This window comes from Centruroides sculpturatus, unplaced genomic scaffold (assembly GCF_000671375.1).
Source record: "Centruroides sculpturatus isolate CEXI.00-Female unplaced genomic scaffold, Cexi_2.0 scaffold343, whole genome shotgun sequence".
NCBI lineage: Eukaryota > Metazoa > Arthropoda > Arachnida > Scorpiones > Buthidae > Centruroides > Centruroides sculpturatus.
Window position 1 is genome coordinate 221,174 of NW_019384530.1, and position 15,752 is coordinate 236,925.

The window sequence follows — 15,752 nt, forward strand, 5'->3', positions numbered from 1 at the left end:
GTGACCTTTGGCTATTTCCCAAGCTGAAAATGTCGCTAAAAGGAACCTGAATTTAGTCGAGAGAAGACATTGTGCGGAATCCGACGGACCGGCTGATGGCCATTCCAAAAGATGTGTTCCAGCAGTGTTTCCAGCAATGGCAGGAACGCTGGGAGAAGTGTATACATTACCAAGGAGACTACTTTGAAGGGGATTAGGGTTTTTGTACCTCAAAGTCAATAAATTTATTTTTGCCGATCAAAGGTCCGATACTTTTTGAACACACCACGTATACGTACTGTACATATAAGACCTAATTTGTAATAAAACAGTGCTTCTCTTGGTAGAGAGATCTTAAGTATTTAAAAATACTTAGATATTAAATTAATTTTCAAATTTTTCATAATAAATTATAAAATGTTAATGATTCATATTAGTCTGAATTTATTGTCTTTAATTATTGTATTTTTAACGGAAGTAATCTTTTAAAAATAAAGCTATTAATATTGCAAACTGTAGTGCATGATCACATTTTGTAATGGTAAACTTAAAATATTTATCTCATAAATAACATTTTAAAAATTGAAATTAAATTATCTATAACTTTAAAAAATATAATTTTGCAAATTTTAACTCTTAAAATTTATTGACTCACATGTCCTAAAAAGTTATCTTTCAATCCTTTTGATGATGCTTTCGTAAAAGGTGAAGCAGTGGGAGAACGTGACCAAACGCCAAGATTTAAAAAATGATGATGATTAGTGATATTAAATAAAAACTTTTCATTCCAAACTGGATCCTTAAAAATTGATTTTTAAATATTTTTATGATAATAAGAGTTCTAAAATATAATATAAATTTATAAACATAAATTTATTTATAAACTTACCTGCACTGCTTTTATTAAGAGTGTCTTTTTCAAGTCAACATTTTGTGCTTTTTGTGACTCTATGTTCTCTACAATATTTTCTTTAGAACTGTTTAATTGATCAAGTACATCTGTGTCTTTTACAAAACGATCCTTTAAGTCAGAATTTTCAAATTCATCTCCTGAACTTCTTCTTTCAGTTGATTTAAATTCTTGTACAATACCTATGGATTAATGTTTTATAAACGAAAAAAAAAAAACTATATAATATTCAAATATTTAAATCATTTGATAGTCGTAATATATAAACAATGATTACAAATTTATATAAAAACCTCTGTTAAATTAAATATATAATATTGACGACATCTGACATTCACACCAGATGTCATCAAAGGGTTAACTCCTTCCCTCTTCGGACATCCAAAAAACTCAATCTCCTTTGAAATCTTTATCACTTTATGAATAATAAAATGTATAAACTGTGAAAAATTTAATGAAATAAAATAGCTGTCCACTGAAGTTCAACTCCCCCCCTCTTGTCCAACTTTGTCTAAATCATCATAATTTCCTCCCTCCCTTCCAGTGTGGACATCATTTATGAACAGCTCCTTACATGAAACATGTGTTAGCAAAAAGATACCTTGAAAAAGTTTTATCTAGATTAAAAAAAGTCAATTTATTCATTTCTATTCCAAACTGTAAGCTTTTATTGCATTTATTTATTTTACTTTTTATCCTTTGATTTATTTATTAAAACTATAAATTATCATCATCTTATTTTTTATAAAAATACATAATATAATCGCAATGTTTCTTATTAGTCTGGCCTTTAAAATAAAGGACTTGGATAAAACCTTTTCAAGATATCTTTTTGCTAACACATTTTTCATATAAGTGAATTTTTGTATGTAAAATTTTAAAAAATATGCTTTTATTTATTTATTTTTCTTATATTTATATAATTATCTAATATTAATATTATCTTAGTCTGTCCTTTAAAATAAAGGACAGACTAAGATAATATGTTGCCACTGCCAATATTTTTTGACATACAATTTATTCTCTTTATTTTCATTTTTTTAAAATTTTTTATCCTTATCTTTAGAGTAATATTAAATGTATATAATCAACAACATTTATAATTACAATTTTTTATAAATACATTATTGATAAATTATCCTATATATTCATGATATACTGTATTTCCAGTTCTACAGGCATTTGTTGTATTCATCATGTTTTGCATTGCATATCATCAGTAAAATCAGAAGTATGTGTAAATCCACTTTTTATTAAATATAGGATTTTAACACCTTCAAATGGTAGAAACTAATACCTTTGTTGTATCACTTGTGGATTCATATGAAATGTAAATAAATATAAATTCAATAGCTGGAAAATTTTATCCACAGTGTATGTGTAACTTTCAAAATACAAAGTTTAATTAATCTCCTGTAAAATTTGTTGAAATGGAGTTATACAATTTTCTTCTTTCAACATTGATATTGCTTATTATTGATAAATTAATTAAATTTTAAAATATGAAAAAAATGTTTAAAACATATTTGTTTTATTTTAACTTCTATTTTACTCAAAATTAAATTGAAAAGAAATCTTCAATGATATTGAGAAAACTTATATTTAAATTGCTGCAAAAAGTAAATTATACGATTTAATGGAATTACCTCCAACTGATACTCTTCTTTTAGGTGATTCATTTGTCGTAAGTGTATTTTCAGTAACTGAAGTCTTTCTTTTAGGAGATTCTTGAGATCCAACATCTTTAAAAGTGATATTAACAAAATCATCAACTACTGAAGTTTGAAGTGTAACATCTTCAAGATCATCTTCCTAGTTATAAAAAGATTAGTTAGTTATCAAATACATTTTTTTCAAATTCATAAATTTTTTTAGTGACATTAAAAATATTCGTAGTTTTTTAAAATATTTCCTAATAAATAATTAGTAATAGTAACAAACATTACATGAAGTAATATTTCACTATCCACAATAATCAGTAACACAAATTTCATAAGTTTATTTTCTTTTTAATATTGTTTTTTATGATTTATTAAAAATTAAATATAGGACACTTCCGTGTTGCGGTGTTATTGACAGCAATCTGTTAAATTTCAGATATGCTCGCTAGTACTTTCAATAGTTTACAACCGTCATCTTCAGGTGAAATTGAATACCTTTGTTTTCAAAGTGACAGCTTTTAACTGACTTTTCAAATTACATAATGCATGTGGTTGAAATGTATAACAAATTAATAAAAATTGAATAAATAAATATTTTTAAAGAAACATGCTGTAATAACTTGAACTCCCCAAAACATATAAATATTGAGTAATGGTGCCGTGCATAGTAGTGGAATAAAATCAGATCACAAAATTATAACTTTGATTGTTTAAATAAAGTTATCCATAGCTGTGGTATTTCCAATGTCGGCGCATTACACGGCAAAGCAGCAGATATGTAAAGGTTTTCCCATATGAATATTTGTCTACAATCATTGCAATGCTTAAGTAATTTAATGTGGTTCCAAAGTGGAAGATAATCTTGGTCTAGAACCTTTTTTGCTAATTCTGTAGTTGGTCTGTTATTTCTATTGTCCTCTTGATGTTCAAAGATGCGGAACCGTATCATTCTGGTGGTAGCTCCAATATAGATAATTTCCTCCCGATATTGTATGTTTTAATGTAATTTTATAAACCCCCGATTTTTCATTCAACGTGAGAATGTCTCTATCATTGTACAATGCTCTTCGTAGTGATGGTTGAGGAGTTATAGGTAATATAAAACCATGCTTCCTGAATATTAGTGAAATGGTGCCCGAGTACGGTATTAGAGGATTTATTATCTTTAGGCTTTCTTTGTTGAGGAGGGAAGATTTTGGAAACAATCTGTTTATGACCCGGTTGTAGAGATATCGATATTTGGAATTAGAATCCAAATGTTTCCAAAATCTTGGGCACCATCTCACTAAAAAATTTCTTAATTTTAATCTATTTTTATTTTATTGCTTTCTATTAATTATTTAATATTCCATATATTCTTCTATGTCAGAAATATATTAATGAATATTATATTATATTTAATGTACAGAAGATCTTAAAAATATTTTAAATTTTATCGTATTTTCACAGAATGGCATGCCCCATATAAATGGGGGAGACAAACATGTCAGCTAAATTGTGACTAAAATATAAAATTAATCAGATCTAACAAAACTAGTTGTTAATTAAATGTTAAAGAAAACATTCTTCCGAGTACAATAAAATAATTGCATTGTAATTTGACTGACTTAAAATCAAGAAAATAGTTTTCGTTTACAACACAATAAAATAATTAACAACTTATTGACAGCAGCAGCAGCAGCAGGGCTACTCTCACCATCTACCCAGACCTTAAAAATATCACACAAAGCCATGTTAATCTGTGTAAACTGAGATAATTTACAGTGATTTTCTTAAATTTAAAATATGTTTATTTTTGCATTTTTGAATAAATAACCATAAAATTCACATAAAAAAGCACTTTCAAAATTCCATGAGTGTTTTACGTTGTTAGAAAGAAGATAAAATGAAGAAATTAAACATATAATCATAGTTTTTAATGTAATGCCGACAACTGTTTTGCAATTTTAGAATAAAATCTTGTTTGTTTTACGTGATGTAGTTCATTTGTTTTTTTTAATGAGCTCTCTAGAGAGGGGTGCATAATCTCACTTAAACTGGCATGCCAGTTTTTACCATAAGGAAATATCTGATTTCATGGTCTCCCTCAGATAGACTGACATGCTGGACAATTCACAAAAATACAGTGTTATGTAAAAAACAGAAAAATGAACTAAAAATAGAACAGTGTTTAGAATGGGTAATGATTAAAATTTACATAGAAAAAATTATAATAATAATATATACCTTTAAAAGCTAACAAACAGAATTTTAAATATTTCAATTAGCTTTATATTTTTGTTTGGAATATGTAACTTACTCGTAGTAAATCTTCTTCTAACAAGACCTCTCTGTTAAGAGCTTCTTGAGATCTAGAAACTTTAAGAGTAGATTGTCTCTCAACAGACAACAAAAATCTGTAAAATAATCACAATTATTAATTTTATTCATAACAACATTTAATACAATGTATTTTTAAATATTTTAACTTACCTTTCTCCCATATTTTTTAATATTTTTGTAGCATGTTTAACATCACAAACTTTTGTCCCTCCAATAGATATTATAATATCATTCTATATAATTAAAAAAATTTGAAGTGAAAATATCATTCAATAATATATCAATGACAAAGTAAACAATATATAGAAAAATAGAGCATCAATAAATCAAGAATTTCTGTAACAACATTATAAGCATTGAATATGAAAATACAAGCAAATAAAATTAAATTTACATGAATTATAAAGTCCCATAAATTATTATAAAATAATAAAATTAAATTATTGTTTTTAACTTGAATCTGAGATCTATCAAATTTTTTATATGATACAATAAAAAAATTTTTAAATGGCAATAAAATGTATAGTTTATTGTATTATTTGCAGATGAGCAAAAGTAAATGTAAACTGTTCAATATTTCTAATTTTCTAAATCCACAATTAAAAGTGAAAGCTACAATATTGTGAAAACTACAGAAAAAATATTCATAGAAAAATAACAAAGACTTGTTATAAACATTTTAAACTTAAGTTTTATTATGCAATTCTTCATTTTATCAAAATCTTCTTTTTGTTTTTCATTTTCATAAAGTGTTACAAGTATTTATTTATAAATATTGTTTCAATACTTTGTATTTGTTTATAATACACTGTAAGTATATTCCTTTATTTAGTGCTTTAATGATAGAAAAGTTCCTGAAAACATTTAGACATCACATAATGTGAAATGATAATGACTTTTAAAATGAAGCCATTTGTTAAACAGAAAATGTAATATAATTACAAACATTTAAAATATTAGAATAAATAAACTAGACATTCATTTTATAAGTGATGATTAATATTCTGAAATTAATATTATTATAATATTAATATTCTGAAATTAATATTAAAATGATTAGATGTATAGCATTTGAAAAAAACTATAGAAAGAAACTGACTCTTCAAATGACTAAATTTAATATTCCTAAAATTTAACAATATTTTTCAGAAGCTAAATAAGGCATGAAAGAATCTGAAAATAGTTCCATAAATTTATGGAAATGTTTAAACTGAATTGATTTGTTGATAGAAATAATGCAAGCATTCAAATAATTTAAATGCAATATAAGTTATAACTTACTTTTATAAGTAAATTATAACTTATGTAAGTATTATATTTATTTTTACTAAACAATATAAGTATTGAACTTACTTTTTTAATACCAGCTACAGCTGCAGGTGAATTTGGTATGACACTTTCTACAACAATACAATAGTCATATTTTCCAACAATAAATTCCTAATAAATTAAAAACAACATTAATTATATTTTAACAGAAATATGAAAGTAAAATATATTTTTCAAACTGAATTTTATTTGTGTTTTCATACTACAATAATTTAATAACTATCTTAACTTATTATATACAGGTATCCTTGTATAAAGCAGAAGTTAGGTTCCACAAAATGTCACATTATAAAAATTGCATTATGCAAGACTCATATTACATATAAAAAGTGAGGTTGCATTCCAAAACAATCTTTTTGAATATAAATTTTATCTATCAAGTAAATAAAAACAGTTTTATTTAACTGAGAAAATTTTATTTAGCAGAACATGAATTACAAAACAAAAAGAAACTTATTAAAGTTCTTAATATAAAGAATTGCACATAACAATCTTTCATACATACAAAAAATAAATTTTCAAAATATGTCACTAATATTCTTTATTAGTCAATGACCAGATGGCTTCACTGAAAACCTTTTGGATATTGCTCTCTTTCAATTTCTTTGGATTCTTCAACTGGTTTAGTTGTCAAGAAGTCAGTTAGAGGTCTGCTGAATGTTCTGTTGCAAATTGTTTTCAATGTTTCTTATATAGTGCTAAATAAATTTCTGATTGTCTTTGAATAAGATAAACAAATGATTTCATACGAAAATTCATATCAAAATTGCATTGTTTAAGCACCACATTATANTGCCTTCGCCTATTTGTAAAAGTTTTTGAGCAAAATGTTGTTTATAAACAAGTATTGTAAATAGTTAGAATATGTTTTCAATAAAATTTTTTTACGTCTTATATTTTAAAGTTTATCCTTTTATTCCAACTACCACACAATCTCATATCAACTCCCTGAGCGAAGCTGGGTACCCCAGCTAGTTCAGAATATATTAAGCCAGCAAAATTTTCAACATTATTATAGATAGCATACATGTAATATTAAATGCTGAAAATCAACAAATAGTTTATCATCAATTATTATATTTCCTTGAATAAGCATCTGGGCACTTATGGCACTTATTCATTTTGACAGATCAAATCCACAGTGCTTATTCAAGACCAGTAACTATTTAAGACCTGATGCTTAATTTTTACAGTTGATTACTTTGACTACTGTAATTCACATTGTTTTAATATGGTAATATAATTTTTAGTCAAAAAAACATCAGACTCCCTACTGCTAAATTATAAAAGCAACTACAGTAAAACCTTGTTATTTTGGACCAATGGATCAAAAAAACACAACTTTGAATTATCCAGGTTCAAATTATCCAAACTTTTTTTTGAATCAAAGTTTTTTGTAATTTTTGAATAAAATTATGGCATTATCTCATATACTAGTTCATTTAAAAATGCATTATTATTTTATGATAATAAAACAACAAATATTTTTATTGTTTTATTACCATAAATTAATAACAAAAATAATTATTTTATTCAATTTATTGTTTGATTTTCTCAATAATCCAATTAATCTCAGTACAACTATTGACAAACATCAGTAGAAGACAGCCATTTTATAGGTATTATTCTTGTATGAAGGAAGACATTATATCCTTGGTACAAGAATAATACCATATGTGAGAAATGTGCAACAGCCCATTTTCACATGAATTTTCCAAAAATGGAAACAAATTTTTTATAGAAACAGTCTCAGCAAACTTGTATTTTACTGTAGTCTAAAATGAAACACATTCAATACTGATGATGTAAAAATCTGCAAAATTTTGCAAATTTTTAACTTTAACATGATTCAAATAGTGTCCTGGTGCTTATTTGGTACATTAAAGTAAAAGGCAAGTGCTTATTCACTTCCATGTGCCAAAATTCCCAACAATTATTCAAGGTAGGTAGCTAATTCTGTCACAGAGCTATTTTAAGGAAATATGGTTAGATAATAATATTCAGCTTAAAGATATAAATCAGTAGGGACAGCAGCTATCTCAACTTTAATTATAAGTAATATCTCCAATGCAGAAAGATGTTTTTGAAGTTAATAAAGATTGCAACAATAAGATTGAGTTGAGAGAAAATATCAAACAGAGAGAGTATTTAACATGAAAGAGAGGTAAAATCAGCACAGTAAAAATAACTTGTATATAAATATAAACAGGAAAAGAATAATGATCTTGTTAAATAATTGTAAAGACAATAATTCTACTAAGAAATGAAAACCTCCAATGAATCCTCTCTTTTGTTAGGATTATACAAAAAAAATAAAAGTTTAAATGAATGGATCAACTTATGGAGGATGATCCAGAAGCTGACTATCGATTTCTCCCAGAAGATAATTTCAAATTAAATAATAATTATAAATAAAAAATGTAAAATTATCCTACAAATAGAGACAAGTTAAAAATTATGCTATTTATTTTCACGATCAAAAAGACAAAATCCTTCATAATATATTTAAACTCAATACAGTTTGTTTAGTCACATGCTAAATTGAAAATTGCTCTAAAGATAGGTTGTTTTTAATACTTTGAAAATGAATGTTATTCATAATATTTGAAAATACTATTGTTTTATGAATGCGTTTGTTATTCATTTTAATAAAGCAACTTAAGTTATATTTCTTATAAATGACTGAAAGAAGTGTTTTAAGATATTTTAAGCATTATTATTAAATTATCAAAATTAAATAACTTACCTATGACCTGACTGTGAATCTGGTGGTTGTAATCTAAAAGTCTGAATATGATAGCCTTGTGTTGTTGTACTACATTCTTCTAAAATGGGCATCAATGGTACACTAATCTAATAGAAAATATTTTAAGTCAAAATAAATTTTGCTTAAATATAAAGCTTACATTGTCAAATTTTAAAGTATGAAAAATATATGTTTTAAGGCTTTGATAATTTTATTTGTATATAAAGTTATCAAATGATCATCAATCAGATCTAATTATGGAATGCAATATTGGTTTCTAATATGCTTAAATACTGGTATTTCATGCTATCTTTTATGATCAAATTACAGATATTTTTATTAGATTATTTTTATTGATATTTTGTCTTTCTAACTTCATATTGTAGAATTAAAAATTGATTTTTTAATTTTGCTATGTGTAAACACAAATTATTTAAGTGGCAATACACATGGTGCTTACAAAAAGCAACAATGTACTCATTGAGTGCTGAAATTTTCAAAAATCAAGATTAGTTACACTTTATGACTAATTAATGAACAGCTTCTCAAATTCAGTGTTCACAAATTGTCCATGAAGTGTCACATTGACACATAATAGTAAATATTGCATCAAATGCTGTCCACTGCAGAGCATAGTTTATATAATTGAAGTTCTCTAATCTTTGGATGTTTTCCTTGTCATAAATTGATTAATTATTTTAAAACACTGCTAATATTAATATTAGCAGTGTTAATACTGCTAATATTAATATTAATATTAATAGTCAATAATAAAAATACACATACTTATATTTATCAATTAAACCAAATTTTTAATTAATAATTTTAGAACATCTAGAAGGAAAGATTGATCCAGATTGAGATTCAAACTTGCAACTGTTGCAACAGATATACGAGGTCTGTTCAAAAAGTATCAGACCTTTTTTTTTCCGCGTAAACCAATGATGCACGAGAGGCCTCCTTCGGTGGAGTTGTGGAGGGGACAGTCATGCACAGCCCCGAATTTTTTCCCACCTGCAGGAAGCATCAGTCATTGGCAATCGGCCTATGAGTGAGGTCATGTAGCGCACTCTCATCGGATTCCACTAAGCTGGAAAATGACTGAACAACGTGAGCAGCAATATTACATCAAATTTTGCCAAAAACCTTGGCGATACCCGAGCGTAAACCATTCGCAAGATTCAGCAGGCTTTTGGGGATGATCCTCGAGGCCAAAAAAAGCGCAGCAGGTCCGCAGCAATATCAAAGGTCATGTTGACAGTTTTTTCGACTGTCATGGGGTGGTGTGTCATGAGTACGCACCACAAAGCCAAACCATCACAAAGGAGTACTACCAGGAGGCCCTTCGTCGTCTTTCCGATACAGTGCGACGCAAATGACCGGATCTGTGGTCGATCAAAACTTGGCAGCTCCATCGTGATAACGCATCCGCCCATTCTGCGCATCTGATTCAGGCTTTCATCGCCAAACACAATACTCCTGTGNCATCACAAACTTTTGTCCCTCCAATAGATATTATAATATCATTCTACATAATTAAAAAAATTTGAAGTGAAAATATCATTCAATAATATATCAATGACAAAGTAAACAATATATAGAAAAATAGAGCATCAATAAATCAAGAATTTCTGTAACAACATTATAAGCATTGAATATGAAAATACAAGCAAATAAAATTAAATTTACATGAATTATAAAGTCCCATAAATTATTATAAAATAATAAAATTAAATTATTGTTTTTAACTTGAATCTGAGATCTATCAAATTTTTTATATGATACAATAAAAAAATTTTTAAATGGCAATAAAATGTATAGTTTATTGTATTATTTGCAGATGAGCAAAAGTAAATGTAAACTGTTCAATATTTCTAATTTTCTAAATCCACAATTAAAAGTGAAAGCTACAATATTGTGAAAACTACAGAAAAAATATTCATAGAAAAATAACAAAGACTTGTTATAAACATTTTAAACTTAAGTTTTATTATGCAATTCTTCATTTTATCAAAATCTTCTTTTTGTTTTTCATTTTCATAAAGTGTTACAAGTATTTATTTATAAATATTGTTTCAATACTTTGTATTTGTTTATAATACACTGTAAGTATATTCCTTTATTTAGTGCTTTAATGATAGAAAAGTTCCTGAAAACATTTAGACATCACATAATGTGAAATGATAATGACTTTTAAAATGAAGCCATTTGTTAAACAGAAAATGTAATATAATTACAAACATTTAAAATATTAGAATAAATAAACTAGACATTCATTTTATAAGTGATGATTAATATTCTGAAATTAATATTATTATAATATTAATATTCTGAAATTAATATTAAAATGATTAGATGTATAGCATTTGAAAAAAACTATAGAAAGAAACTGACTCTTCAAATGACTAAATTTAATATTCCTAAAATTTAACAATATTTTTCAGAAGCTAAATAAGGCATGAAAGAATCTGAAAATAGTTCCATAAATTTATGGAAATGTTTAAACTGAATTGATTTGTTGATAGAAATAATGCAAGCATTCAAATAATTTAAATGCAATATAAGTTATAACTTACTTTTATAAGTAAATTATAACTTATGTAAGTATTATATTTATTTTTACTAAACAATATAAGTATTGAACTTACTTTTTTAATACCAGCTACAGCTGCAGGTGAATTTGGTATGACACTTTCTACAACAATACAATAGTCATATTTTCCAACAATAAATTCCTAATAAATTAAAAACAACATTAATTATATTTTAACAGAAATATGAAAGTAAAATATATTTTTCAAACTGAATTTTATTTGTGTTTTCATACTACAATAATTTAATAACTATCTTAACTTATTATATACAGGTATCCTTGTATAAAGCAGAAGTTAGGTTCCACAAAATGTCACATTATAAAAATTGCATTATGCAAGACTCATATTACATATAAAAAGTGAGGTTGCATTCCAAAACAATCTTTTTGAATATAAATTTTATCTATCAAGTAAATAAAAACAGTTTTATTTAACTGAGAAAATTTTATTTAGCAGAACATGAATTACAAAACAAAAAGAAACTTATTAAAGTTCTTAATATAAAGAATTGCACATAACAATCTTTCATACATACAAAAAATAAATTTTCAAAATATGTCACTAATATTCTTTATTAGTCAATGACCAGATGGCTTCACTGAAAACCTTTTGGATATTGCTCTCTTTCAATTTCTTTGGATTCATCAACTGGTTTAGTTGTCAAGAAGTCAGTTAGAGGTCTGCTGAATGTTCTGTTGCAAATTGTTTTCAATGTTTCTTATATAGTGCTAAATAAATTTCTGATTGTCTTTGAATAAGATAAACAAATGATTTCATACGAAAATTCATATCAAAATTGCATTGTTTAAGCACCACATTATACAAGGATTGCTACAGTTTATGAACAACATTATATTGAAACTGTGTTGTATATGTACCTATTATACAAGGTTATCTATATATGAATGTGAGTTAGTGAGACACAAAAATGATAATGCTAATCTCAGCACCATCTATTGTTCACTTTTTAACTAATTTAAAAAAGTTAATTTTATATTAAAAAGACATTATTTTTCTTGCTAACATTTAAAGTCAAAAAGTTATTTTTATAGTACTAAAGTACTAAAATGATTTCTATTTTCAATTGAATTTGATATCCAATATATTTCAATTTTACCGAATATTTCTGCTGTAGTCTAATTTATTTCCCATAAAACCTTTCTATCATGTAAAATGATAAAGTAATTTCTTTGGAAACATGAATTGAATGATTCTACTTAAATAATAAGAAAAAATGGAAAATTCACATATCAACCACAGGAAATAACATTTTAAATTTATCTACAACATTCTGTAATGGACATGTGTGTCCCTATATTTCACTTTTCAGCCAAAACTACACATCACACATGAATGGTGTTTGTATGTGGTAGTAGCCCCAAGTCTCCATTCGTGCACTATGGGGGTTGCATCTCAATAGCTTTAAGGGTGCAGGAGATATGGGGACTTAAAGTGGTTGACTTCGAAGATTTTCTATTTCAATTTTAAAAATGTTCGAACCGTTTTAAATTCAAATTTGTATTCAAATTCAAATTCAAATTGGTTCGATTATAGAATGATTGTAAACATTCCAGAAAATTGATCAAATTGAAAATAGTTCATTTGACTGGACGTAAAAATTCTCTAATTAGTCTGGAAACGGGGGACCTAATTCTTGCATTCTGTGCTATAAGGATGTGGGAGATATGGGGTTGAAAGTGGTTGACTTCGAAGATGTGTAACAATGGAAGTGTCAATAATGGAAGTGTCAACAATAGAAGTGTTAACAGTGGAAGTGTTAACAATGGAAGTGTTGAGTAACAAAGGAAGTGTTAATATAAAGCAGCATGCAAGATTTATGNCAAAGCGAATAAAACAAATTTAGACTTGAACTTAATTCTATTTTATTATATTTTCTGAGTCGCACAAAAAATAATTCGATACTTTTTCTAAATACAGGCAATTTAAAACAAAAGTATAGTAACGATATAACACACTGATATTACTTTTTAATCTTATACCCGTTTTGCACTTTGCATCGTTTTATATCGCGCTAAAATCTTTGCCTTTCTTTCTTCCTAGTAATTATTCACTCGGCATTTTAAGAATTTCGGAGTAAATGAAAAAACTAAGTATCAGGAAAAACTACAAAGGCAAATCGTTAACAAATGCTGATATCCAATATTTATTCTAATGAATTTTGTCAAATTACAAATTTCACTTGTTACACGCTCACATCTCTAAAATATTAAAGTGCTCGTAGCTCAAATGGAACTTAATATACATAAGTTTCAGACAATGTAAAAATTGTATAAACTATATTTTAAACAAAAAATACTTCAAGTCCACTATTAGGAAATAACACTCGATAGGCTTACTCTATTCACTTAGCTTAAGTAAAAAAAAAAAAAAAAAACACTTTCACATGTGTGTGTATATGAAAACAGAAACACAAAGATTTTCTTTATAAAAAAAGGCCCTTGAATTTTAACAGACATATTTCACAAATTCAACACACAAATTCACAATAATTAATTAAATTAATTAATTAAAATTAATATATATATTTTTAGTTAATCAAAAATTTTATCTATGTCCTAAATTATCTTGTGTTATAAAATCATTATTTAGCTTTTATTAGAATTTGTTAAAAAATGAAAAAAATTAATATACATTTTTGTTTTAATTGCTATAAAATGCATCTAAATGTATGTGATTCTATATCATATAGACTTTTAAATACCTTTAACAAGTTAAAAAGTTAAGAAAGTTAAAAAAATAATAATAAGTAAATTTATAATAATAAATTTACTTATTATGAATTTACAATAATAAATTTTATATTTTAAAGATTAATTTAATATTAAATTGATACAACTATTAATTTTTAAATAACATTTAAATACTGTAATAAAAGTTATAGATAAAATTTTTTAACTCTACTAAAATCTAAATTTTAGCATAATAATGGCCCAATTATTAATAATGATCATTTGGCTTAATCTAAACTTTACAAACTATTTAAATAGTTACAAAATAACTTTATAAATTTTGGCATTATATCTAATTTTGAACAGCAATTATAACAGTTCTAACCACTACTAGCAGAAATACTTTTATTTGTCAAATGTTTTCAGCTAACTGAGCAACCATTTTACAATCAAACAATAATGGAATGGAATATAGAATACAGTGATACCTCGATTTTCATTGACTTTGGTTATTGTCAGTTTTGGTTTTCATCAATTTTTTTGCAAAAAATTTGTCTAGTTTTCATTGGCGTGTCCACATGACCTTGCTGCTAATTTTGCAAAAACAAAGGGCAATCCATGCATTTTACTGCTCATTGTGGCAATGTTTCTTGTGTAAGCATTACCCTGCCTGTCTAGACAAACAATTCCATTGCTTTCCTTTCTTTTTTGTTTCATCATGAGACCAAAGAAAGTTTCCAGAGACAGCAGCCTTATGAGAAGAAGGCTGGGAACATGATTGAGTTGAAGAAAAAAAAAATCACTAAAAAATACAAGAGTGGCATTAAGATTGCTGAAATCGGCCACATGTACAGGGACTTCCAGTCAATCACCATCCACAATAAGTTCTAGCCCACCAGTGGCCAAGCAGTTCTGTTCCCTGAACACTGAGAGTTTGGTCGTGGGTTCGCGCCTTGCCTTGACGGGCTGGCCACAGGAGTTTTCTGGGTTTTCTCCACATCTGTAATGCTTGAATAGGGGCCAGTTACCCTTAAAAGACCTCTTGAAAGGCATCCCCTCTAGGCAGATCACCCAAAAGTTGTGTTGCCGTAACTTAACAAATAAACATAATAAGTTCTGTTGTGGTGAAAAAGGAAGCAATAAAGAAGGCTAATGTAGTGAAAGGCATGAATGTGCTAATGAAACAGAGAACACAAATAACTGAAGATGTCAAAAAGTTGTTATCAATTTGGAGTGTCTAGAACAAATTAATTGGATTTACATTGATTCATATGGAATTTAACTGCCTTGGTTTTTGTCAGTTTTGGATTTTGCAGATTGTTTTCAATGGATTATCGACAACAACCAAGGTATCACTGTACATGCAATTTGTGAATCAAAAATACAGAACAACAGTTACCTTTAAATTTTAAAATGACCGAAATTTTTCAATAAAATAAAAAAACAAAATATCGCTTTTGGAAGATGATGTTAGAACAGTTGTCATTGAATGCAAAACACTAGTTTATGGGACTTATTATT

General features: G+C 26.6%; 3 protein-coding genes across 3 annotated transcripts in view; all 3 read right to left on the reverse strand.

Moving 5' to 3' along the window:
* LOC111622999 overlaps positions 1-9,272 on the reverse strand; it is a 25,582-nt gene extending 16,310 nt beyond the window's left edge. Inside the window, exon 1 of the mRNA XM_023365478.1 lies at positions 8,948-9,272. Within this exon, the coding sequence (XP_023221246.1) occupies positions 8,948-9,039 (92 nt within the window). The 5' untranslated portion in view covers positions 9,040-9,272. The remainder of the gene's footprint in view (positions 1-8,947) is intronic.
* On the reverse strand, positions 195-6,355 carry LOC111623015. Its single transcript, XM_023365495.1, has 6 exons — positions 6,226-6,355; positions 5,023-5,105; positions 4,850-4,946; positions 2,536-2,701; positions 869-1,071; positions 195-778 (listed from the first exon to the last, which is right to left on the reverse strand). The coding sequence occupies exons 2-6, from the start codon at positions 5,031-5,033 to the stop codon at positions 623-625; spliced, it is 633 nt and encodes a 210-aa protein (XP_023221263.1). The 5' UTR covers positions 5,034-5,105; positions 6,226-6,355; the 3' UTR covers positions 195-622.
* Positions 9,273-10,397: 1,125 nt separating the features above from the next.
* LOC111623000 (PDZ domain-containing protein 8-like) overlaps positions 10,398-15,752 on the reverse strand; it is a 63,605-nt gene continuing 58,250 nt past the window's right edge. The window contains exons 11-12 of the mRNA XM_023365479.1: positions 11,596-11,682; positions 10,398-10,475 (exon numbers count right to left, since the gene is read on the reverse strand). Coding sequence (XP_023221247.1) covers positions 10,398-10,475; positions 11,596-11,682 — 165 coding nt within the window. The remainder of the gene's footprint in view (positions 10,476-11,595; positions 11,683-15,752) is intronic.